We start from the raw sequence: 27,981 nt of genomic DNA, 5'->3' as shown, positions 1-27,981 counted from the left end.
GTGTCCGCTGTGCCGTGCGTGTGATCATTGCTTGTACAGCCCTCTCGCAGTGTCCGGAGCAAGTATGGTGGGTCTGACACACCGGTATCAATGTGTTCTTTTTTCCATTTCCAGGAGTGTATATGGGGCCCACGGGACTCGTGTGCCCCGCAACGAACTTATGACGTCACACAAGTCGCCTTGCCCGACATAAACTGATCAGCCAGAACATTATGATCACCGACGTACTATCGATATAAACCCGCCTGGCGAGGAATGACTTCTAGTCAGACACACGCACGGTGCATATAGCACCACTGAGCTTGCTGTCCGTGTGTGGAACGGGGAAGGAACGCCATCTATTTGAGTTTGATCGAGGGCAGATTGCGATGGAACGTAGGCTCGGCACGAGCATTTCGGAAACAGCACGACTATTCTGGTGTTCGATGACTGCTGTGGCGAGTGCCTTCAACACGTGGCAAAAACAAGGCGAAAACACGTGAAGGCGTCGTGGGATTGGCGGCCACCCTCATTGTAGAAGTCGGACATCGTCGGCTGGGCAGACTGGTAATACAGGACAGGCGGCGAACTGTGGCAACCAACATCAGGCTTTAATGCTGGACAGAGTACAAGTGTGTCTGAACACACAGTGCACCAAACACTTCTAACGATGGGCCTCCGCAGCCGAGGACCAATGCATGTGGCAATGTTAATACCACTATATCGGCAACTACGACTGAAATGGGCACGTGACCATTAGCACTGGACGTTGGCGCAGCGACAGAGTGGTGCATCTGATGAACCCGATATCTTCTTCATCATGTTGATGGGTGGGCCCGAATCCGTTGTCTTCCAGGGAACAGTTCCTTGACAGTTATATTGCAGGACGGAGACAAGCTGGCGGCTGTTCCATTACGCTCTGGGGAACATTCACGTGGCATCAGTGGGTCCAATGGAGCTCGCACAAGGCACCATGACGGGCAAGGACTATCGTACACTGATTGCAGACGACATACAACCCTTCGTGATAAGATAATGCATCATGTCACAAGGCTAGGTGTATGATGGAGTGGTTCGAGGAACACAGTGGGGAGTTCTGATTGACGTTCAGGCCCCCCAACTCGGCAGATGATCTGAACCCGATCTAACACATCTGGGATGTAACTGAACGTGGCATCAGAGTTCATGCCATCGCCCCCCCCCCCCCCCTGAAATTTTGGAATTTACGGCAATTAGGTGACTTGTGTATGCAGCTATGGTGCCAATTCCATTCAACGACCTACCAAGGATTTCCATGCCACGACGCGTTGCCGCTGTTACCCGTGCCAAAGGTGTCATGTTCTGTGACGGACGCCACAGGGCCCGTATGTCTTGCTGGCGTCGTGAAGGTGGCATTAGGTCCATGGCAGATGACGTCCTGACTGATCGTATAGTGAACTGCTGGGAAGAGGTTACAGAAGATCACGCAGACTCTGATGCAGATGTTGTAGCTACTATCTCTACCTGTACAAACACTACTAAAGCAACTGAGGGTAGTCTGGGTAACTCAGTGTCAAGTGAACCTGCGCGTGAAAGGTCTAGTACAGATTCATCAGGCATGCTTTTCCTATGCTTGAAGAAGCGTTTATGTACGACGTGAAACTGACTCTGATACTCAAGAGGCTGAAAACGTGGATTTACATGCATGGCCTAAAGTCTGTTGTGAACCGCTTTCCTTTGTGATATGTCTTCCTCCTGACGGCCTGCTAACAGAAGCTGACTGTGATAATTTCCTACATGTGTTTTCAGACCTATCAGAGAAACTACGATGTATACTTTTGCGCTCCTGAATCATTGGTATGAATATTTACTACCCCATAACTCATGATGAACTCAGAAATACATTATAAATTGTACAGTTTTATTGATCAATATTTGCAAGCCGGCCGCGGTGGCCAAGCGGTTCTAAGCGCTTCAGTCCGGAACCGCGCGACCGCTATGGTCGCAGGTTCGAATCCTGCCTCGGGCATGGATATCTGTGATGTCCTTAGGTTAGTTAGGTTTAAGTAGTTCTAAGTTCTAGGGGACTGATGACCTCAGATGTTAAGTCCCATAGTGCTCAGAGCCATTTGAACCATTTTTTGAATACTTGCAAAGAGCACGTACTGACACGTATTTCAATGTTGTGCTGGCTAGGTCATTTTGTCACTTAAAGGATTAACCGGTAAAGTGAACCGCCTCAACGTAAGAGTGTGAGGAATACAGCAGCCACTACCATGGTCAGCCACGAGAGAGACTCTCCAAAGTTTTAGGTGCTTTGCGCCATTTCCCGAGAAAAGATTTACGTAGCGGTTATGGGACTCATGGATATGCTGGAGAGCTTTTCCCTCGGTTGGGAGGACATGCCGAAAATTTCATTTTTCAAACGAACGGAGCACCACCTGCATGTAAGGTCGTTTTTCAGCAGTGAGTTGCGTCAATGTCGGATCTTCCGGAAGAGGCGTAGGGGTCTTTAATTGCGCCATTGGCCTCCAACGTCACCTGAACTCAAAGTATGTAATTTTTTGTCGTGGTTTGTGGAAGACTCAGTCTATATGTTTCCCCTTACAACAACTTTGGATGAAATGCGACGCTACATAACAGTTGCACTGAATCCAGACATGCTCACAAAAATATGGGAAGAGTTTGACCATCGTCTCGATGTTTGTCATAATTTCGGAGGAGGGCACATTGAATATTAGTGAATAGAAAATAAAAGTATTGCTCCTAAACGTAATTGGAAGAAGTACCCCAAGGTTTTATGCGTACGTATCTAAAAGATGTACCTTTTTTTAACCGTATGGCCCTTTTGAAAGTAAAAGCTTTATAGTAGTATTCGTAAGGTAAAATTCAGCCCAAGTTTGTATCTTCATTCGTGTCGAAGATATAGACATTCGAAATCTTTTTCAGATGCCCTGTGTTATTTCTAAAGACGATATGAAGCCAGATGCAGAAAATACAACTGGGTCATCTGATGAAGGCTGCATGCTGTCTGCCGACTATAAGTATCATATGCGTTACTTAAAACAGTTTCGAAAACTCCCCGGATTCAACACATTTATTGCTAATACAAACAATATGGAACGCAAACAAGAGAAACATGCGCATCACTGGCAAAGTATAAATACAGGTTACGAAAACAGCTCAACAAACATCGGTTATTTACTGAAAGAAATAAAATCAGATATTATACGTACGAAAGAACACAGTTTTGTGCACGAATATGAGGAATACGTTTTTAATCGCGAAAAGTTTCCAGATGTTTGCTGCATGTGCGTAAATGTACAGCAGTTAAAACAGAATCCAGTTTTATTTGGGGGATCTCTACACTCCGGCATAGAGTCGGGAAGCTTACAGTGTTCTGTAGAGATTTTACATATCTTTTCTCATTATTTGTTTTCCTTTCTTTGTTGTTTTCTGTCGGATAATTCCGCTTTTGCTCAACGTCTGTTTGCTTATGAGCTCTCTTTTTCATAGCTCTTGGAATCTTCATTGCCGGAAGCGGTCCGTTTTTATTCTGCCTTCATACACCATCATTTTGCTGTGCGAGTGTTTGCTGCCAGAGTAATGTCATTTCAAAACTATCTTGTGAATTACATGGAAGAATAGAACTTCAGGCTAGCAGATCGTCTCTCGTTCACGTAATACGTTTAATACTGACCTGCTTATCCGTCCCAAACTAACATACCTACGATCGGTAGTCCTTTCGAGGTGACTTAATCTCGTCTGTTGGGTACTCCTGCATATAGATACATTTTTTTTATTTATTGTTATTTTGATACCTGATACTGGTAGGCCGGCAGCGGCGAACTTCGCCGCTCTTCGGCCACAGATATTACAAGTAGTACACATGAAGACACAGAAAAACAAACGAAAACGGTGGATGAAAGACAGTAGACACACAAAGTAAAAAACATGTAGCCGTTCACAGGCGCAGTGAATTAAAAAAACGTTCAGCACTCGTATACGAACATAGACGGCAGAAATGACTCACGTGAACGATGGAGCACAAACGACGAAACACTGAATCACTATCACGAAGGCAGATACATAAATTCTGAATGAGCCTCTCATCAATTCTCCCAGTAACAAATTCTCACGGTATCAAAGTAGTGAGCAATAGTATTTTGTTTTCGCATCGAAGTTACTGTAACCATTATTCACGTAAACTAGCTGAGCACCCGGGATTGCCCATGTACATACATTATGTGATCAAAAGTATCCGGACACCCCCAAAAACATACGTTTTTCGTATTAGGTGCATTGTGCTGTCACCTACTGCCAGGTACTCCATATCAGCGGCCTCAGTAGTCATTAGACATAGTGAGAGATCGGAACTCACGCATTCCGAACGTGGGCAGGTGATTGGGTGTCACTTGCGTCATACGTCTGTACGCGAAATTTCCACACTCCTAAACGTCCCTAGGTCCACTCTTTCCGATGTGGTAGTGAAGTGGAAATGTGAAGGGATAAGTGCAGCACAAAAGCGTACAGGCCGACCTCGTCTGTTGACTGACAGAGACCGCCGACAGTTGAAGAGGGTCGTAATATGTAATAGGCACACATCTATCCAGACCATCACACAGGAATGCCCGGTGAACGTCATCTGCCAATGTGTGTAGTGCCAACAGTAAAATTCGGAGGCGGTGGTGCTATGGTGTGATATTTTCATGGAGGGGGCTTGCACTCTTTATTGTTTTGCGTGGCACTATCACAGCACAGGCCTACATTGATGTTTTAAGCTCCTTCTTCCTTCCCACTGTTGAAGAGCAATTCGAGGATGGCGATTGCACCTTTCAACACGATCAAGCACCTGTTGATAATGCACGGCCTATGGCGGAGTGGTTGGACGACAATAACATCCCTGTAATGGACTGCCCTACACACAATCCTGACCTGAATCCTATAGAACAGCTATGGAATGTTTTGGAACCCCGACTTCGTTCCAGACCTCACCGACCGACATCGATACCTCTCCTCAGTGCAGCACACCGTGAACAATGGGCTGCCATTCCCCAAGAAACCTTCTAGCACCTGATTGAACGTATGCGTGCGAGAGTGGAAGCAGTCATCAAGGCTAATGGTGGGCCAACACCATATTGAATTCCAGAATTAACGATGGAGGGCGCCACGAACTTTTAAGTCATTTTCAGCCAGGTGCCCGGATAATTTTGATCACATAGTATATTTATTACATTATTCTATTAGTCCATAGCTTCCTCCTCCCACTGTCCATCTCCTCCCCTTCCCTTTCCCAGTCCATTTCCTCCTCCTTCTCTCTGTCTCTCTCCTCCTCTTCCTTTTCTGTCCACTTCCCCCTCCTCCTCATTTGCCCATCTCCTCCTTCCCCTCTCTGTCTGTCCATCTCCTTCTACCCCCTTCCCTTTCCACGTTATCACCCATACCCTAATAAGAGGTTACCGGTTCATGCCCCTATCGCAATTGTTTCCAGATAGCAAATAGCATGTGTACCAAGTTTGGTGGAAACCGATCCAGGAGTTTAAGAGGAGCTTTCTACCAGCGGATGTGCCCATGTACGTACATTTCATATGTATTTCACATATATTTAACATATTTCAGACAGTTCACCTGTATGTCTAACGAATTTCGCCCTGCAGTTTCGTTTTCACACTTCTCAAGCCTACAAGAAAGACTGTGGGCCTCGTCCTGACGTATGTGTCGTGCAATGACATTATTTTGTAGGGTATTCAACGACATATGTAGATACTGAAGGCGAAATGTATTGCAAGCAGAGTTAGCAGCAAAGAAGTAATAAATTTAAACATCATTCTTGAAGCGGCAGTTTTTCACGAATCGCTGTGTTTATGACGTCATATCTCCTGATCTGTCCATCGTACAATTATATCACTTTATAGGTACATGAAGTGATATATATGAATAGTATCTGCAAAATGTGCTGCTAATACTAGTAGTAGAAAAGAAGGAATAAATTAAAACGTCATGCCTCATGCGCCAGTTTCACTGAATGAAAAGCGAAAATGGAGTAAGGGACTTTTTTTCCTTTCATCATTTTGTGGGACTGACGACGAGAAAATATTTCTTAAAGGTTTGAAATTATGTGTAAAATTGGTTGCAAGTCACTAAGTGCTTTCATTCTCAAATACTGGATGAATAAAGTCTGGGTATTCGCGCGCTGGGGCCTACACTGCTTTCTCACTTCCATTCCCACGCGTTTGAATGGTGGGTGATTCTTACCTCCCCACCGCGATTCTTTGCAGGCAATAAGTGGTATGTGTACGAAGTTTGGCTGAAATCGGTCGAGTGGTTTAGGAGGAGATGTGGAGCATACATAAATACAATTTTATAAAATGTACGGTCATGAAGGCGGCCAGGAAGTAACTTTCCTGCATCAAATGCATAATGACGTTTTAGCATGGTAATCCTCCCCCCCCCCCCTCCCCCTCCACCCCGCTCCCAACTCAGCGAGGTGGCAGTCAAATCCCTGTTCGGCCATTCAGATTTAGGTTTTCCGAAGTCTTCCAAGATTGCTTAATGCAAATGTAGGGATGGTACCTTTGAAAGGGCTCGTCCGATTTTATTCTCTATCCTTCTCTAATAAAAGCTTTTGTTCTGTCTCTAAAGACCTTATCGTCGACAAGAAGTTAAAGCTTAATCAATTTTCTTTTCTTCCTTTTCCTCCCACATCGAGAAGCTTCAGGAACCATTCAGATTGTTCACTATGGGATACTGATACCATAGTTAGGCTTTTTGATTCGTATATGTCTCCTAAATCACATTCACCTTCCAGAGCATCACTGATTCCTCTAAATGAGTCTCTACGTGCTTATCACACGTCACACATCCTTCTACTGGAACAGTTTAGAATGGGCCATACCTTGTGTTATCGATCATCTGGTTTTGGGTGTCACACCGCTGGAATTTGGAAAAGATGTAAAGAGCCTAGGACGATCTTACAGCCGGTCGAGGTGGACGAGCGGTTCTAGGCGCTTCAGTCCGGAACCGCGCGACCGCTACGATCGCAGGTTCGAATCCTGCCTCAGGCATGGATGTGTGTGATGTCCTTAGGTTAGTTAGGTTTAAGTAGTTCTAAGTTCTAGTGGACTGATGACCTCAGATGTTAAGTCCCATAGTGCTCAGAGCCATTTTGAACGATCTTACAGTTTCCTTTATCCATGCCCATCGCTATTCTTGTATTTGAAAACAATGGATCTGTTTCTTAGCAGTCTTGTAATCAGACGAGGTTCACGCTACCCAAATGCAATGAAAGTCCCAAAAATTCAAGCAATTTTTCTATGCTCATAGATTTGAATTGAAAAATCCTTAGAAATATATTCTTTGCCTTCCCATTACGTCTATCCACTCTGTGTTGAAGTAATTCATACACGAGCAGTGCCAGTATAATAACGTAACCCATAGTCGCATATCGCCCGTTAAATGAATATTCCAATGTTCTTGTTTCGTAAACAGAGTATATTGCAATTTATATGTTGCCTTATTCTGGAAGTCATTTGTTTTTATTTTTTTTCTGTCATTGAGGGCTGTTGACAAAAGCGAGTTCATTACATCTACATCTATATTCTGCAAGCCACCACAAGGTGCATGGCAGGGGGTATATCCCATCGTACCAGTTATTAGGGTCTTTTCTCGTTCCATTTACGTATGGAGCGTGGGAAGAATAATTGTTTGAATGCCTCGTGCGTTCAGTAATTAACTTAATTTTATTCTCACGATCTCTTTGCGAGCGATACGTAGGGGATTGTAGCATATTCCTAGAGTCACCATTTAAAGCCGGTTCGTAAAACTTTGTTAACAGACTTTCTCGGGATAGTTTGCGTCTATCTCCAAGAATCTTCCAGTTCAGTTCCTTCAGTTTCCAAGTATTCCGATTGTGCAATGATCATAAAAGACAACAGACCTCCACGCTGCCCTCCAATGAGCTCTCGCTTGACACCACTGAAGTCGCATTTGGCTTAGGTTTGAGGTCAGTGGAATGCACGTTATAGGATGTTGACTCGGAGCTAACCTTGACATAACGTATTTTTAATAGCTCGTTGTGCCACTATGCTGCCAAATGCTGCTCAGATTGCCGCTGCACATGCAGTACGATGCGCCAGAGTCATACGTCGAGCACGATGGCCGGTAGTGCCACTTGGCAGTCCAGAGCCCGATCTTCTTGGACCATACATTCTCGTGACCACCGCTGCCAGCAACCATGTACAATGGCTACATTGTTGCCAAGTCTTTCTGCAACATCGCAGATGGAATATGTAGCTTCCAGTAGCCCTATTACCAGACCTCGTTCAAACTCGGTGAGGTGTTGATAATGGCTCAAAAATGTTCAAATGTGTGTGAAATTTTATGGGATTTAACTGCTAAGGTCATCAGTCCCTAAGCTTACACACTACTTAACCTAAATTATCCTAAGGACAAACACACACACCCATGCCCGAGGGAGGACTCGAACCTCCGCCGGGACCAGGCGCACAGTCCATGACTGCAGCGCCTCAGACCGCTCGGCTAATCCCACGCGGCTTGATAATGGCGTCTTTGCCTTTTGGCATTCTTGACTAATATCAAACCACCAAGTACAATCTCAAGGGTAACTAACGCTCACGACCGTTATACCGTTTATTCAAAGCAAACCTGATTTGTATCCTCATAGTACGCTTCTAGCGCCACTCACGCGACTGGCGCGAAATTTGAGTAGACATCTTTCACATACAGAAACATGCCTACCAACTTTCGTTTATTTCGCACAGTTCACTCTTTGTGTTGTGATTTTTTTTGCGTCAGTCTAGTAATTTTGAATAAGTCAATAACTCAGAACAGTAGATACACGTATTTCTTAAACTTAAAAGGTAATCAGATCTGAAAATGATCGAAAAATTTTGTTTTGGTATTACCTCTATTTCATTTTCCGATGTTTCAATTTCATCTTTCTTGTCAAATGTGAAGTCAGTTTCGATGAAGTTTAACAGCTTAGATTCATATTCTTTTCTCAGGATGTATTTTACAGCTTCCTGAAACAATAACAGAACAGACAATTTTATTTCCTATTATCGTATGTTACTGTTATGTGGAGTAATTATAGTCTCATGTCCGAGACATGGACAGTTGATTAAAAATATATCAATGTTGTCATCAGCACAGGACAAAATAACAATGTACTTGAGGAGAAGGAGACACTTCAAAATAAGTTAAAAACCAGATGCGGCGAGAAATAGCTCAACTCGAATAAATACCAGGTTATTGTTTACATGTATTGTAATAACCGATTGTCTGCATTACGAAGCTAGTTTAATAATCGTCAAGCACAGCACGCAATCTCTTTACCTGCTATTTACATTGAGATTTCCACTATTCTTACCTCTAAAAGAATAACTCTCCTTAACATGGAAACCAAAATACCAGAATACGAAGCTCTCTGAAACGTGTAACTGCCTGCTAGTTTCAAACGAAAAATACTTCATAATTTCGTTGATAGTTCTACGGAAATACCCGGAATTCCCAAATTTTACAATCTTCATATTGGTTGTTCTAACTGTTACTACCGGCATGAAGAAATTTATAGGCAGCTATGTTTTATTAATTTAAGATAGCAAGTTCGACAACTGTCATTTTTGTGGGGAAAAAGTCGGCGTTTAATTTTGTAATTGACGTGGACTCTCAGTTTCGCGTTTTATGAATGCTGGTTTTTATGTTACAAAAAAATGGGCGACGTAATGAGTCTCCTAACTGTTTTATGCTGTAGTTATGGATTTTCAATTTTTAACCAACAATGCTGTATAGAGCACACACGCAGGAATATAACATGCCAAGGTTTTTGTGAAGATTTTGTACGATTTTAGATCTTAAGCTCTCGGAAACAGTTTTATTCCTCGCTTTCATAATAGAAATACGGAGAAAGGCTCTTCTGAGGACGCAAAGTTCTTTAAAACAATAGTTCAACATCGTAATCGTATGTTTTCTTCTTTCACTACGACTATCCAGCAGTACATTGAAAAACATATAGTAATAGCTATTTGGCCACATTGCCTTCAAAGTTCTTCGGGATGCTACCTGTTATCCGACTACACATACTATAATGCTTTAACTTGTTTCCAAAAGTGAAAATTCAGCTTAAATGGAGGAGAGTTTCTATGGCTGTGGAGCTCCTGCAGGTGTTAGCATCTTTTATTATGGTCAGTTTCGAGAGGAGACTTGGTAAAAATCATTCGATGGCTTAGAAGAGTGAAAAGGTGGGCGGAGTGTGATGGACATGATATGAAAGTAGCGAGGTAATTGTGGCTCTATTGCAACGATTTTCTAGTAGTTTTCTGTTCTGGGAACGAACACTGTTTGGAGATGTGATTAAACTTTACGCTCGCTCTACCCTCCAGACAACTTAAACAGGCCATACCTGTATATACTTAACACATTTTACATCACCAGTACTTGTGTGATTAGAAACATAGTAATTAACAGTAAGAAATACAGTTTAACATAACTTAACCGATGGAGAGCTATAATTATTCCTACTGAAATATACACCATGAAAAGTACTCTGTACTCTCGAGTTACTTTGCAATTCACGCATCAAACTTCAGCAGCCTATTACAGCTAAAAGAGATTATTACCTCGAGACTCACTGTATCTATAACCACAGTTCTACACAGATGTGCAAAACTTAAAGAGGAAACTAACATTCGCATAATTCGTCACTGCCAGGTAACATAGCGCGATGATGATGATGATGATTGGTGTTTTAGGGTGCTAAACGGAGTGGTCTTCAGTGCTCTAACATAGCTCAATGAAACTCGGACTATACACAGAAAAAACTGTTGCAAAATAGTACAGAGGGTAACCGAAAGCAATAAACAATGAGACCAACAGAACTGACACATTTATTCAAAGACAATAACCACACCGAAGTTACTGCGGTTCATGAGGGTTCCCCGCAAATTAGAAAATGTGGGCATCTTCCTTAATAAGGTCTGTGATCACCACGAGTGGCAATGCACGCTCTGCGACGTGCTCTAGTGGGGGTATCAAGGTTGGTAAGAGGATATTGTGGTAAGGCGTCCCATTCCTACACCAGCGCGGATGACAACTGCTGGATGGCTGATGGTGCATGTGGACGTGCTGCAGTACGTCTCTACATCTACATCTGCATCTACATGGTTACTCTGCAATTCACACTTAAGTGCCTGGCTGAGGGTTCATCGAACCATTTTCATGCTACTTCTCTGCCATTCCACTCTCGAATGACGCGTGGGAAAAAGGAACACCCAAATCTTTCCGTTTATTTTATTTTGATGACCATTTCTCTCTACGTAGGTGGGTGTCAACAAAATATTTTCGCATTCGGATGATTGAAATTTTGTAAATAGATCTCGCCGCAAAGAAAACCGCCTTTGTTTCAGTAACTGCCACCCCAATTCGCGTATCATAACAGTGACACTCTCACCCCTATTGCGCGATAACACGAAACGAACTGCCCTTCGGATCCCACACGTGTGCGCTGAGATTTAAATCGCAGACGAGTATATTTGCCGAATATCCTCTCGTTCCTAAGGGCTCGTCACCTGCGTTATTCGATGCGGTAGCGTATCGTCATTTATTAAAATGAAATAATTTCTGAAAAGATGCATATGGGGAAGGAATACAGTATCACAATAACATCGAACAGTGAGTGTAGCGTGTTCAAAGATTTGGAGGTGAGGTCTTTACGCCCATGCAGCACCATGTCTCCCCACACCATAACACCTTGACCGCCCAAGTGACAATGCTCGGCAGTTTCCCTGCGTGCATTACGTGCTTCCACAACTCGCCATGTGAAGGTCGTCTGGGCGGCCCAGGTGTTATAGAGTGTGTGGTATCGATAGCTACGATGCCACGGCGTAGGAGCAAGTTCACAGGTTGGCGCTACAACACCGACACCGACGACAGCGCCCTCTAGCAGGCGCTGTTGAGATCTAAGAGCTCCGCTGCAGATTCAGCCCACTTGATCAAGAGCAGACGGCCGAGAAACTTCACTTCAACCTCAGAGGGTGTTGGCTTGCTGTTGAGACTATGTACTACTACTACGACGGGTCTCAAGCTTCGCACCTACGTACAAAGTTATGTATTCAGTTATTATTGTGATATAGTAAAACCATTTCTAAGAGCAGTACCGAGAGATTTTCACCTTTTCCTGCTCCTACTCACTTCCTACATTCGGCTTACCCTTCAGTTTGCAGGAGCAGACCCACGCGCCGCCTTCCAGATGGGATACAAAAGTGTGGGTCGGCATAATGTTACATGGGCTTTCTGACCTCCAAATCTTTGAACACGGTGAACTTACCGGGCAACGTCATTATGACCCTGTACTCCTTCCACATATACGTCTTTTCAGGACTGCATTCGGCCCTGATTTCATTTTTGCGGATGACAATTTGCGGCCGCATCAGACAGCGCAAGTGGAGGACTTCCTGAAACGAGAGGATATTCGGGCAAATGAACTGGCTTCCCGTTTCCCCGCCTTAAATCCCATCGAGCACGTGCGGGATGATATGAGAAGACATGTTTCAGCACGTCCACATGCACCAACGACCACCCAGCAGTTGTCATCCGCGCTGTGGAAGAATGGAATGTCCTACCACAAGAACTCCTTACCAACGTTGTGGTCAGCATGGGATCACGTTCCAGAGCACGCACTGCCGTCCGCGGTGATTCCAAACCCTATTAACAACTATTTCCTAGTTTATTATCTCCTGGAGACCATCAGGATTCGCGGTGACTTCAGTGTAATCATCGAATGTGAATAAAAGTGTCATTTCAGTTCGTCTCGTTGCGTGTTTCTTTCATTTTCCTTCGGTACTATGATGTAGCAAATTTTCTCTATATATGGTCCAGGATTCATCGAGCTATATTACTTGGCAATGACACATTATGCACGAGTTACTTTCGTCCTAACATTTTGGTCACCAGCGTACGTGGTCTTGTTTTCAGTGAACGACAATGTAAGCTTGAAGGGGTACAGTACCGCCCGACATTGAAAATAGGTACAACATACTTCATTATTCTTGTCAGAACAACATATTTTCTGTAATAATAACTCAATTTCACTCAATACACCGAAGCCGGATACCAGTGTGGGAAAGAATGACAATTTATTTATTTAATTGATCACATGTGCACTCCCACAAAATAAATCCCTACATCCAGTTTGGTGAGATCTGTGAAATGATTGAATGTATGGTCGTCTGCTAACCGCAGATATTGGATGTGAATATATGATCATCTTTGAGAGGATCTTTTGGTCACCTTTGGTGGAACCAAAGAGATGAAATTTACCGGAGCTTTGAGCGCCTGAAATGTGGCTGACCAGTGGGTAGCATGGTGCTCCCCCACTTCGGCAGAGGTGCGAGATCGGCCATGTTTCAGCACTCTGCCGCTGGATCTTGTGTTGGTAAGACCTGTCTTAGGTGTGCTCCGTAAAGACAAAAGAGTGGAGACATGGTATGCACGTGAAATACTTAAGAATAGTTTGGAATAATAATTTCTCTATTTCAGGTACTTTTGTGTGTAGAATTAAATGTCAGGCAGGTAATATTAAGGGGATCGTAGTAATCTTCGGAAGTGACCAACGGTCACAATGAAACCACGTGTAGCAACGTTGTGACTATTCTTTGTATTGTATGTTGCCAGTGTGATGTATTTCATGAAATTTAAGTATGTGTGGTTGACATGGGAGAGTAACACGATAGTTTCAGAGGCAGTGGGTTATGCATGTTCCTTTTTGTACCGCTCGGTCTGGAGGAAATTTTCGTAATGATGGGTGTGAGAGTCGAAGTGTGAGATATAGCAAAAGATCCACCATCCTATCCAGAAAGTGCACTGTAGCGTTAAATAATTACGAGACCGTAAGATAGAGAATCACCAATGTAAAGTCATGCCCACTGGGCGGAATTTCTCATGTGTTATTGTTGTAGGGTATAGAATTTGTGTGTTTAGGTTATAGAATTTATCGGAATAAATAAGATAGTGAAAAGAAAAAGATTGGTGGCCTTTTCCTTCGAATAGTATGTTGCCATGATACCCAGAATTTATAATGTGTGCGCCATTCATATTCAGTGCGATGGCCACGTGTTGATCAAAGCCGTTGAATAAGAACGAAAATGTGGTATTGCCAGTGCGTAGTGAACAATCAGAGTTGTGTAAATTTTTAATAGTCAGGTGTGCGTTATCCGTTTCCGTTCAAACAGGAGAATAATTTGTAACTTAATTGTGACTACTAGAGCTCATGTTACTTGATAAATAAAAAATGAATCCACTCGCTTGGCAGACCACTCATCTTGCAGGCCTGACTGCTTGATGCCACAGTATGAGCAAGGCATGTGGGTGCCTCTCAAGCTTACATAGCCAGAAGAAAATAAATATTTGATTATTTCTTGTTAGGTAATAGCCTAATCCCACGAGTTTTTGGGCGATGAAACATACATAACTACATCTGTTTTCGACTATGTACAGTTTTGTAACAATGTGACTTGTAAGACATAAATTTAGCAAAACACGTACAGCATGTGGAAAAAAGTATAGGAACACCAGAGACAAAGCACATTACCATGCCTAATACGATTTAGGGAAACCATTGGCATTGAGATGGCTCTAAGCACTATGGGACTTAACATCTGAGGTAATCAGTCCCCTAGACTTAGACCTGCTTAAACCTAACTAGCCTAAGGACATCACACACATCCATGCCCGAGGCAGGATTCGACCTGCGACCGTAGCAGCAGCGCGGATCCGGACTGAAGCGCCTAGAACCGCTCGGCCACTGCGTTCGGCCATTGGCATTCGAAACAGATTCCAGTAGTCTCGGAATCTAAAAATACAGGTCATGTATCGTTTCAGAGGGAAACCTTTTCACATGAATCACCTGAGTACATACGGCAGCTCCGCTAATTCACTGCGCTTTTGTACCTTGCGCACGTGATGTTACCACCATCTCTACATGTGCATATCGCTATTTCATGACTTATGTCACCTCAGGGTAGATCAGAATGTTTGTATTGTTTCTAGACAGATATTCAAACACCATATTAGTGTCAGAGAAAATCATGTAAATATCTAGAAAGAGATCGTATGGAGCTAGCAAGAAAAAATTGAAAGTTTCTTTGCCGGCGAAATGTTTAATCTATTTTTGGCAATCACTGTAAGACAAGTAAGGCAAGTGGAATGCAAGAGCCCCACAGAGAAAGTGTGTGTTTCTTATCTTATGATCTCTTCACTTTATTTTCGCTCTTTACATAGTGCCTGAATTTTGAACAGCGCTGAAATCCAGTTAAATTCATACTCCTCTACCACCGAGCGAGGGTGCGTACTGCTTGAAAGAGCTGGGTTCGAATTCACGTTCGGCCATCACGATCTGGAATTTTCGTGGTTTCCCGAAATCGCTTTAAATGATTGTTTGAATGGTTCCTTTAGACAGCATGTTGGATTCTTTCCTACACGCTTCTTCGAATAAGCAGCTGCTCCGTCTCTGACGACTTCGATGTCAATGAGGAGTGTAACTGCCGGCCGCTGTGGCCGAGTAGTTCTAGGCGCTTCAGTTCTGGAACTGCGCTGCTGCTGCGGTCGCAGGTTCGAATCCTGCCTCGGGCATGGGTGTGTGTGATGTCCTTGGGTTAGTTATTTTCAAGTAGCTCTGAGTCCAGGGGACTGATGACCTCAGATGTTAAGTCCCATAGTGCTTAGAACCATTTGAACCTTTTTTGAAGAAGTGTAACTCTAACCTACCTTCACTCCCCACTTCACTAAAAAGGTACGTTTTCTGTTGACGTCAGTGTTTCGACTGTGGGCTGAGAGAAATAGCATTTATGTTTAATACTTAAAGGAACTATGTGCTTTGAATGAATATCTCGTAGTCAGACTGTATTAACAGCACACGTATCATACAGCAGCTACCGAAATAGAACACAGACGCTAATGAGGAGAAACAAACAGTAGTATTGTGAATTAGATAAATAGTTAATACCTGCGATCGAGTTGCAAGTATATACTACCAACAAATAATGTACTAGAGAGCTATTGTAAAATTGTTCTGCATATACAAGATGCTTCGAAACTTTATTGACCAATTTTGAAGAATCGTAGAGCATATTCAGAAGTTCTTTTTATTTCTTACTTCGTAACTCGTCGGTTATACCTTACGCGTATGAGCTGTCCATAGATTTCGTAGAACGAATGACAACTGCACGGAAATTACTTTTTATAAGTGACATGTGCGAGTAAATAACAGGTGTTCAAGTGGGCCCCTCAAGTTTTATTAATACTGTTATATGTCTTAGCAGCAACGAGCGTCCAACTCTGTCGAGTGTAGGAAGGTTCTACATTGACGGAAATGGAAAGATTTTCACAACGAAGCACCAGTCCCATATTTATCGAACAATGCGGAGATACTCACCACGTAACGGTTTTTGAGTGATTGAACTTCCATTGTGTTCGGAGCTGATGTTCATTATCAACATTAATATAAGGTTTGATCCCAACTAGCACGACTACACTATTGAATTCGTTGTGACACGGAAGCAACCAGCCACTTAATGTCATCTTGAGAAATTTCTCAACATCCACATCTACACCTACGCGATTACCCTGCAATTCAGAATTAAGTGCCAATCAGAGGGTTCACTGAACCACCGTCAAGCTATATCTCTACCGTTTGACTCTCGAAAGGCGCGCAGGGTAAACAAACATTTAAATAGTTCAAATGGCTCTGAGCACTATGGGACTTAACATCTGAGATCATCAGTCCCCTAGAACGTAGAACTACTTAAACCTAACGAACCTAAGGACATCACACACATCCATGCCGGAGGCAGGATTCGAACCTGCGACAGTAGCGGTCACGCGGTTCCAGACTGAAGCGCCTAGAACTGCTCGGCCACAACGGCCGGCAAACATCTAAATCTTTCCGTGCGAGTTCTGATTTCTCTTACTTTATTGTGACGATCATTCTTTCATCTGTAGGTGGGCGCCAACAAAATATTTTCGCACTCTGAGGACAGAGTTGATGACTCAAATTACATAGGAAGATCCTGGCGCAACGAAAATCTCCTTCGCTTTAATGAGTGGTACCCTAACTGACGTATCATATACGTGGCACTCTCTCCCCTATTTCTCAATAATACAAAATGAGCTGCCGTTTTTTGAACTTTTCCGATGTCCTCCGTCAATCCTATCTGATGCGGATTACATGCCGCACAACAATATTCTAGAAGAGGGCGGACAAGCATAATGGAACCTTTATTGTATGATTATATGATAGCGGAACAAACACTGGTAGCAGTTACTTCTGTAAAATATCTGGGAGTATGCGTGCGGAACGATTTGAAGTGGAATGATCATATAAAATTAATTGTTGGTAAGGCGGGTACCAAGTTGAGATTCATTGGGAGAGTGCTTAGAAAATGTAGTCCATCAACAAAGGAGGTGGCTTACAAAACACTCGTTCGACCTATACTTGAGTATTGCTCATCAGTGTGGGATCCGTACCAGATCGGTCTGACGGAGGAGGTAGAGAAGATCCAAAGAAGAGCGGCGCGTTTCGTCACAGGGTTATTTGGTAACCGTGATAGCGTTACGGAGATGTTTAATAAACGCAAGTGGCAGACTCTGCAAGAGAGGCGCTCTGCATCGCGGTGTAGCTTGCTCGCCAGGTTTCGAGAGGGTGCGTTTCTGGACGAGGTATCGAATATATTGCTTCCCCCTACTTATACCTCCCGAGGAGATCACGAATGTAAAATTAGAGAGATTAGAGCGCGCACGGAGGCTTTCAGGCAGTCGTTCTTCCCGCGAACCATACGCGACTGGAACAGGAAAGGGAGGTAATGACAGTGGCACGTAAAGTGCCCTCCGCCACACACCGTTGGGTGGCTTGCGGAGTATAAATGTAGATGTAGATGTAGACCTGTTGTGCTTTGTTAAGTGTTCTGCCAATATATCGCAGTCTTTGGTTTGATTTCCCACAACATTATCTATGTGATTGGAAATTGAAAATTTGTGGTAAGGACTTATGGGACCAAACTGCTGAGTTCATCGGACCCTAAGCTTACACACTATTTAATCTAACTTAAACTAACTTACGCTAAGGACAACACACACACCAATGCCCGAGGGAGGACTCGAATCTCTGACACACGGCATCTATGCGATCTTTCCAATTTAAATTACGAGTGTTCGTAACTGTAATCTCTAGGTATTTAATTGAATTTACAGTCTTCAGAAGCCGGCCGCGGTGATCGAGTGGTTCTAGGCGTTTCTGTCCGGAACCGCGCGAACGCTACGGTCGCAGGTTCGAATCCTGCCTCGGGCATGGATGTGTGTGATGTCCGTAGGTTAGTTAGGTTTAAGTAGTTCTAAGTTCTAGGGGACTGATGACCTCAGATGTTAAGTCTCATAGTGCTCAGAGCCATTTGAATCTTTTTTTTTTACAGTCTTCAGATTAGTATCTTTTGTCCTGTAACCGAAATTTAACAGATTCCTTTTAGTATTCATGTGGATAACCTCACACTTTACATTACTTAGAGTCAATTGTCACTTTTATCACGATGCAGATCTCTTGTCTAAATCGTATTGCACTTTGTTATGGTCATCTGAGTACATTTTTGTAATTTTATTGTTCACAAACAGCCATCTCAACAATGGAAAGTCAAATATGAAGATACGGACGTAAGGACAACATAACACCCAGTCCCTGAGCGGAGAAAATTTTCAGCCCGACCTGGAATCGAACCAGGACCCCTTCAACAAGTAATCCGCCGCGCTAACCGCGCAGCTACCGTGGCGGACCATGATGACTTTATAAGGCGAGAAATGATAACATCATCTGCAAACAATCTAAGAGGGCTGCTCAGATTGCCTTCTAAATTGTTTATGAAACTCAGGAACAGCAGAGGGCCTGTAACACTTCCTCGTGGAACAACGTATATCATTTCTGTTTTACTCGATGATCTTTCGGTGTTTAATACGTACTGTGACCTTTCTGACAGGAAATCACGAATCTAGTCTCACATCTCAGACGATACTCCATAGGCACGCAATTTGATTAGAAGTCGCTTGTGAAGCATGATGTCAGAAGCCTTCTGGAAATCGCAAAATGTGGAATCAATTTGACATCACCCGCCGATGGCACTGATTACTTCAAGAGACTAATGAGCTAGTTGTGTCCCACAAGAACGGTATTTTTTGAATCCATGTCGGGTGTTTGTCAATGTATCGTTTTGTTTGAGGTAGTTCATAATGCTAGAACACAGGATATGTTCCAAAATACTACTGTAAATCGACGTTAGCGATATGGGTCAGTAATTCAACAGATTACTCTTATTTCCTTTCTTGAGTCCTGGTGTGACTTGTGCAATTTTCCAGTCTTTGGACGCAGATCTATCGACGAGCGAGCGGTTGTGTCTGATTGCTAAGCAAGAACCTATTGTATCAGCACGCTCCGAAAGGGACCTGACTGATATACAACATGTCCGCAGCTCGTGGTATAGTGGCTAGCGCTGCTACCTCTGGATCACGGGGTCCCGGGTTCGATTCCCGACCTTGTTGGGGACTTTCTCTGCCCGGGGACTGTATGTTTGTGTTGTCGTCATCATTTAATCATCATCATCATTCGTGACTGTGGCTGGAATGGACTGTGAAAAAAATTGGACTGTGAAAAAATTGGGAATTTGTACGGGCGTTGATATACAATGTGGACCGGACGCCTTTTCTTTATCATGCGATTTAAGCTGCTTCGCTACACCGACGATATCTGCTTCTAAGTTACTCATGGTGGCAGATGTTCTAGATTCAAATTATTGAATAACTGCTTCGTCTTCTTTTGCGAAGGAATTTCGGAAATCTGCGTTTAGTAACTCTGCTTTAGTGGTACTATCGTCCGTGACATCACCGTTGTTACCGCGCTATGAAGGTAGTGATTGTGTCTTTCCGCCGGTGTATTCTACATACGACCAAAATATCTTTGGATTTTCTGCCAGATTTCGAGTGAGAATTTCTTTGCGGAAAGTGTTAAAAGCATCTCGCATTGAATTTCGCGCTAAATATCGAGCTTCTGTAAAACTTCGTCCACCTTGTGGGTTTCACTTTCTTTACAATTTGACACGCTTTTTTTTGTTGCTTTTGCAACAATTTTCTGACCTGTTGTGTGTTCCATGGTGGATCACTTCCATCTGTTATAAGTTTGTTTGGTATATATCTCTCAGTTGCCGCCGATACTATTTATTCGAATTTAAACAACATCTGGTCTACGATTACATAGTCACGCGGGAAGGAGTGGAGACTGTTTCTTAGGAAGGCGTCAAGCGATTTCTTATCTGCTTTTTTCAACAGATGTATTTTACGTTTATTTTTGGTAGCTTTTGAAGTTACAGTATTTAGTGTCACTACAACAACGTTGTAGGCACTATTTCCTGTATTCGTCATGATGCCCCCTATTTGCTCAGGATTATTTGTTATAAAGAGGTCAAGTGAGTTTTCGCAACCATTTACACTTCGAATGGGCTCCCGAGCCATTTGTTCAAAATAATTTTCTGAGGAAGCATTTTGAAAGATTTCTACCATGCCTGAAACACACGCTGTGTCAGTTCATAAGATTTCTTGCTGAAGGCTGGTACGAATCTGTAGGTCTTCCCATTGCATACCATATAAGATCTGTGCGAGTGTGGGTAGGCAAAACCAACGATCCATGCATTCCTTAAAGTGTTTGTGGTGTGAACTGCAGAGGCGGAGACTGTATTATCCTGCTGGAATATGCCGTTTGGTACCCTGTTCATGAGGGTGATGACAATATGGTTTACCACTCTTGCCACACACTGGCGAGCATTCAGCCTTCGTTGCACTACTGGCCCCTAGACCGTGAATCCAGGAGACGGAAAGGTATGGAACTCGAGATTCGATCTGACCACCACAAACAGAAGCGAGTCTCACCACTGAACAACACAGAATATCACTCGATGGCCTAGTTGAGTCTGGCTGTACACCACGCAAGTCATTGTTGTTTATGGTGAGGTGTCGGTGGCAAATAACGCATAGCAACCGAAGATCTCATCCAAGCTTCCCGTAATCTGTTCCCAACAGTTCTGGTGACACTCTGCCTGTAACCTATTAACGGCTTTTAATGGTTGTCATCCGTCTATTTATCAGAGCCACTGAAACAGTCCCACGATTTTCTCGTGGTGCCGTCTTTCTGGAAGGCGCCGTGCCTATTCTTCTTTCTACATTGTTGTCTTGAATCCATCGTGTCACCACTCGTCCTGCAGTCATTGCACTAAAGCCAAGAACTGTCAGTGCGCTCTGTCTATATGCTACTCCCATGTTCCTCATGCCACTGATTCTACTCTTCTCAGAGTTCGAAAGATTGAGACAAGATGCACATGCTCGCCTTGTGGACAAGCTACGTTACGGTCTCTATCTGAAAAGTTCCAGTAATGTTAGACACAGCCAATATCCATAACATATTCACATCATCCTTTATCTGCGGGAATCGTTTTTTACGCGTTGAAAATAAGCTCATATAAGGATGAAGTTTGGTATCGTTTGGTCAAGACGTTAATGGTGTAAAACATTCCTTTTCCTTCAGTGTATTTCATTTCGTGATATGTCTCACGGGTTAGGGGACAGATCAGCTCTTCTGGCAATTAGAAAATCGTGCATTATACTCTTCAGATTTCTCCCACCCCTAAACCGCGAAAAAATAATCAAGGGGCGTTTAACAAGACGAGCGCTCTAACCAAGCAGTAGGTCCCATTCGACAGCTCCAGTATTTCACAAACTTGACAGCAAACTATTCTCGTGCTGGAGCTCGGTCATGTTGCAATCAGAGACGGCAGCGCACACCAAGAAGTAATTTTTCCAGCGATTTCGTAAGTGCTCTATACCCTCAATTGTGCACACAGCGCATACACGACAGGATAAAATTGTACTTTTCCCGACAAGAAAATGACATGCATGTGAACAGTCATACCTCACAGAGTATTTGAGTCCTGAAACACCATGCAGTAACCATATACTTTTAGAATGTTAATTGAAACAACGAAAGGCGACCCTCACTTTTAAAGGAAACTAATTAGGCAAAAAGCAAGTAAAATTTGGGATATGGAAGTCCGTAATAATGCAAAGAGTGAGGAAGGTTGGCCTCAAGTTCCATTGTAGCTCAGGTCATTAGAAACGTAAAATCTACATCACTACGGTCGAACACGGATCAGAACCCTAAGTCTCCTGATTATGTCTCTTGTGTCGGAACAGCTACACCACCTTACTTCTTAAAGGAGTCATGTTGTTTCTTGCGCTTTGTTAGGACTTTAAATTTCTTTCTCGTGGGTACTTAAGTAGAAAGGCAACCTCATTATGGCACAATAATTATAATTTAAATAATGAGTAATCTGTTTACATATGTGTGTGTATATATAACCTCTTTCCTCTATTTCTGATTATCCAGCAGTTGCGAGGTAGCATACGGGAAAGAAGATAGAACACGATTAGCGGCAGAGGTAAGTCGAAAAACTAGGCACAATTAACTGCACAAGTAGAGTGGACTTGTAATCTGAAGTGACAACGGCAAATGAAACGCAAAAGCAACTTGACATGCGAACAATGGAAGTGTGTATCAACGTCGTCCAGTGTTATCACGAACCTACTGAATGCATGGCATTTTGGGGAGTGACAATCACGCAATTATGGTTTTATGTTTACGTCTTCAGATTTAACGTCTCGTGGTTACTGAGTTAGAGATAGTAGACTGTTTTCGATTTAAAATGACACTTCTCCATTCTGCGACACAATGTGGCTTGAAATTATTTTTCAAAGCTTACAAAAATTATCTGGCGGTCTGAGACTGGAACATAGAAGCTCTCTCTATGGCAATAAATGCTCTACCATATAAGCTATCAAAGCCTGCGACAGTGCAGTCTGCCAGTGATTCGTTCCTCCTCTTCCTCTTTATCATCTTCATCGTGTGAATGTTCTACGGCCGTAGCCGCTTCCAGTTCCCCGACTTCCAGTTGCTATTATCTTACGAGTCTCCTTTCCGCGCTCCTTTTGCGGACTCCGTATCACAAACATCTTTATCCCAGTTTATATGTGGACGTCCACGCCTACGGCTTCCTTTTCTCTGAGGGTAGTGGGACGACGACGACGTCGTCGACGAAGACACATAGTATTTTCGACCATCTACTTTGATTCATCCTCTGAGGCGCCCGCACCAGAATGGACGTTTCCTTTCGATCTTCTCTATTACTATCGCCTCTACTCTCATGTATATTTTCCTACGGCGTTGCTTCACACACAATCCACAATCGAAATACACTGCTTCGCATGCAGACGTTCATTTCTTGCTCAAGTAATCTTTTACGTTGGCTTTTCTTCAGTTCCCAGGTCTCTGCTCTAACTTTCAACTACTCTCTTGTAGATGGTAATATCTCTTGTAGATGGTAATATGTTCGATATTTCTCGTTACATACGTGCTAACGAGCATAGAGTTTAGTTGATGTAATCCATATTTCCTTTAAGCGATCCTCTTTATGTCATATACGAGGGTTCGAACTTTAATAGTGGCAACTATTTATTTACAGCTCGTACAAAATAGATACGTGTTTCAAAGTTTTCATGACCTTCGAAGTAGTCACCAGCATTTTGTATAACCCGTTGCCAGCGATGTGGAAGTTGTAGGATACTCTTAGCAGTGCCAGTTGTGTTGATAGTTCGAGCAGCGCGGTCTATTGCCCGACGGATTTGTAGCATCCTGCAGAAAGTGTCATCTCTTCTGTCTCTAAGCTAGTCATGGGTTGTGTTGTGTCTAGACAAGACAGCCTAGACACAATGAGAGGAAGCCGAAAGGCACGCGCTAAGTTAAAGCAGGATGGCGTGAGGTCTGAAACAGGATACGTAATGAATGCTATAAAGAAAAGTACGTAGCTTCTCGAATACTTAACTTTAATCCATCCTTTTGGTACATCTGGAGATTGTGGCGATACAAGTGAGACTCTTTAGATACATGCAATGTTACTAATGGCGCCTTGCTAGGTCGTAGCCATTGACTTAGCTGAAGGCTATTCTAACTATTGGCTCGGCTAATGAGCAATGCTTCGTCCATGTAGTCGCTAGCAAAGTCGTCCGTACAACTGGGGCGAGTGCTAGTCCGTATCTCGAGACCTGCCTTGTGGTGGCACTCGGTCTGCGATCACACAGTGGCGACACGCGGGTCCGACATGTACTAATGGACCGCGGCCGATTTAAAGCTACCACCTAGCAAGTGTGGTGTCTGGCGGTGACACCACAGGTTGTGTCCCAAAAATGAAAAGCATAGAGACAGACGTGATGACACATTCTGCAGGACCTGACCATCATTTTGTAGGACAATGCTCAAGCACGTAGAGTGCAAGCTGTTACTGACTTGTTTGACTGATGGAGCTGCTAAGTGCTATACCACTTACTGCACTTTCCTGACTTAAGCTCTCGTAAGTTCAATTCGATTTCTAAACTGAAGGGAACACTTCACGGCATTCACTTCAGAACTGATAAAAATTCGTCGGGCAATAGACCGAGCCGCTCGAACTGTCAACACAACTGTCACTGATACGAGTTTCCTACAACTTCCACATCGCTTGCAACGGGTTATACACAATGCTGGTGACTACTTTGAAGGTCAGTAAAACTTTGAAACACGTATCTGTTTTGTACGAGCTGTAAATAAATATTTGCCACTATTTAAGTTCCAACCCTCGTATATTTTTGCCATTTGTGACAATATGTCTCCCAAACACTTAAACGCTTTGTAGACTAATCCTCTCTATTGTAGTGTCCGGTTATTATGTCGGTTTCGTTCAGCAGGATATAATGCTGTCTATTACTGTCCATTGAGCTTCCAATTATGGTGAACCGAGAAATGTTGTGTAGTAACCGACGAGAGGAGCATGGTTCAAATTTCCGTCCGGATATTCTGATTCAGAAGAATACCGAATTAATTCACTGTCCAGTGTCGTTCCTCGTGTAATAACCTCTGTGTTTACGAGACGCTCAAAGCTAACTTTCGTCCGTGTGATAAGGAGAGCTTAGCAGCAAAACTTTGTCACCAATACGAAACGTTCTGGATCAGCGATTATCAGAGCAGGAAAAAAGATGCGCCGCTGACGACGCCCAGGTATCGCGCAAATAACTGACAAAAGAAACGTAAAATTGATCGTTGTTGACACAGCGCCAAGGATGACCACAGAGCGACGCGAACAGAAAGTTAATACCATTTATAAACCCTCACAAAGACAAACAGCCTACTGGATGCACCAAAGAACAGCTTGCGCGCGGTCTCCATAAAATGTGTATTAAAGGGGACTACCAAATCTGTTAACCACGGATTTTGATCATCCTTAGATATGTGCTAGTAGCTCCGCCCTCCCTCCCCCCCCTTCCGTCTGTTGCCACCCCCCCCCCCCCCCCCCCGCCCTGCCCCACATTATCACCGACTTTAGCACCTAACTAAACTGTAGAATGAAAGACTTTTCTTGGAACACTTTTATTTTTAAAATGACGAAAGATGAATGATATTTACTTTGTGTGTGTGTGTGTGTGTGTGTGTGTGTGTGTGTGTATGTGTTAGAATGAATGATGACGAAATTCGAGGTGGATCGCAAGTGCCACCCACAACTCCTTCTCAGGTAAGAAAGCTAACTATCCACAGTGAAGGTACACGCTTTTTATAAAACATACACTCCTGGAAATTGAAATAAGAACACCGTGAATTCATTGTCCCAGGGCCCGCATCTCGTGGTCGTGCGGTAGCGTTCTCGCTTCCCACGCCCGGGTTCCCGGGTTCGATTCCCGGCGGGGTCAGGGATTTTCTCTGCCTCGTGATGGCTGGGTGTTGTGTGCTGTCCTTAGGTTAGTTAGGTTTAAGTAGTTCTAAGTTCTAGGGGACTTATAACCACAGCAGTTGAGTCCCATAGTGCTCAGAGCCATTTGAATCATTGTCCCATGAAGGGGAAACTTTATTGACACATTCCTGGGGTCAGATACATCACATGATCACACTGACAGAACCACAGGCACATAGACACAGGCAACAGAGCATGCACAATGTCGGCACTAGTACAGTGTATATCCACCTTTCGCAGCAATGCAGGCTGCTATTCTCCCATGGAGACGATCGTAGAGATGCTGGATGTAGTCCTGTGGAACGGCTTGCCATGCTATTTCCACCTGGCGCCTCAGTTGGACCAGCGTTCGTGCTGGACGTGCAGACCGCGTGAGACGACGCTTCATCCAGTCCCACACATGCTCAATGGGGGACAGATCCGGAGATCTTGCTGGCCAGGGTAGTTGACTTACAACTTCTAGAGCACGTTGGGTGGCACGGGATACATGCGGACGTGCATTGTCCTGTTGGAACAGCAAGTTCCCTTGCCGGTCTAGGAATGGTAGAACGATGGGTTCGATGACGGTTTGGATGTACCGTGCACTATTCAGTGTCCCCTCGACGATCACCAGTGGTGTACGGCCAGTGTAGGAGATCGCTCCCCACACCATGATGCCGGGTGTTGGCCCTGCGTGCCTCGGTCGTATGCAGTCCTGATTGTGGCGGTCACCTGCACGGCGCCAAACACGCATACGACCATCATTGGCACCAAGGCAGAAGCGACTCTCATCGCTGAAGACGACACGTCTCCATTCGTCCCTCCATTCACGCCTGTCGCGACACCACTGGAGGCGGGCTGCACGATGTTGGGGTGTGAGCGGAAGACGGCCTAACGGTGTGCGGGACCGTAGCCCAGCTTCATGGAGACGGTTGCGAATGGTCCTCGCCGATACCCCAGGAGCAACAGTGTCCCTAATTTGCTGGGAAGTGGCGGTGCGGTCCCCTACGGCACTGCGTAGGATCCTATGGTCTTGGCGTGCATCCGTGCGTCGCTGCGGTCCGGTCCCAGGTCGACGGGCACGTGCACCTTCCGCCGACCACTGGCGACAACATCTTTCCTTTCTGCACAGGGACGTTTCTCGCGCCTTGTCCTGGTAGGAATCTACGAGTACTGTACGTCAAACGGTACTGGCAGCCGTTTTGGTCGGTATTAATTAGATAATCGAGGTCAAAATTGGGGATGTCTACTTTCGTCTGTATCTGGGATTCTTCCGCAGCTGTTAATACTTCACCCATCTTTGCGAACTCTTTGTAGCTGTCGAAATATTTAGAATTTTAACCAGAAACTGCAAACGGAATACACATTTGAAGAAAATGTGCTGTTGTGACTAGTATATTAATGAAATTACTATGGTGTAAATGAGGAGTTCTGAATAATTTTGTTTGAAATATACTAATTAACTTCTGGACGATGAAACTTAAAAAAGAAGTAAGTTTACGGTCAGCATGTGAACCCGCGTACCATCAGTGTGATAGCCGTGAACCTTAGCCGCTACGCAACGCTCGCTTGGTCGAAACATGAGTAACGTTACAGGTATAGAAGTTACGCATAATACTACAACATCGATTTCTTCGAAAGCTAGGGGCCGTCGCATGAAAAGCTGCTGGCCAGATACTCAGGACACGACCCTCTACAACGTACCTAAGACTCATAAAAATCCGTGATTAACATGTCTGATGATTCGCCTGTTAGCGTTGATGAGTGCGAATTTCCTTATATCACTGAGGTGTACCGTAAACTGGAGATGAAGGAGAACTGTTTAGAGGACGAGGAGACGCTCCCTTCTGGGAGCATAATACTGACATATAAGGCTGAGGGAATATTTTAGGCATAATAAAGATTATTACTGATAAGTCTACCGGCCGAGTAGCCGTGCGGTTCTAGGCGCTACAGTCTGGAGCCGAGCGACCGCTACGATAGCAGGTTCGAATCCTGACTCGGGCATGGATGTGTGTGATGTCCTTAGGTTAGTTAGGTTTAATTAGTTCTAAGTTCTAGGAGACTGATGACCTCAGAAGTTAAATCGCATAGTGCTCAGAGCCATTTGAACCATTTGAACTGATAAGTCTGT

General features: G+C 43.9%; 1 protein-coding gene across 1 annotated transcript in view; it reads right to left on the bottom strand.

The window, feature by feature from the left end:
- LOC124555200 (prolyl 3-hydroxylase 1-like) overlaps positions 1–27,981 on the bottom strand; it is a 460,841-nt gene that overhangs the window by 54,075 nt on the left and 378,785 nt on the right. Inside the window, exon 6 of the mRNA XM_047129045.1 lies at positions 8,883–8,999. Coding sequence (XP_046985001.1) covers positions 8,883–8,999 — 117 coding nt within the window. The remainder of the gene's footprint in view (positions 1–8,882; positions 9,000–27,981) is intronic.

Source organism: Schistocerca americana, chromosome X, assembly GCF_021461395.2.
Source record: "Schistocerca americana isolate TAMUIC-IGC-003095 chromosome X, iqSchAmer2.1, whole genome shotgun sequence".
Classification (NCBI taxonomy): Eukaryota; Metazoa; Arthropoda; class Insecta; order Orthoptera; family Acrididae; genus Schistocerca; species Schistocerca americana.
This window is presented reverse-complemented; position numbering and strand designations above follow the sequence as displayed.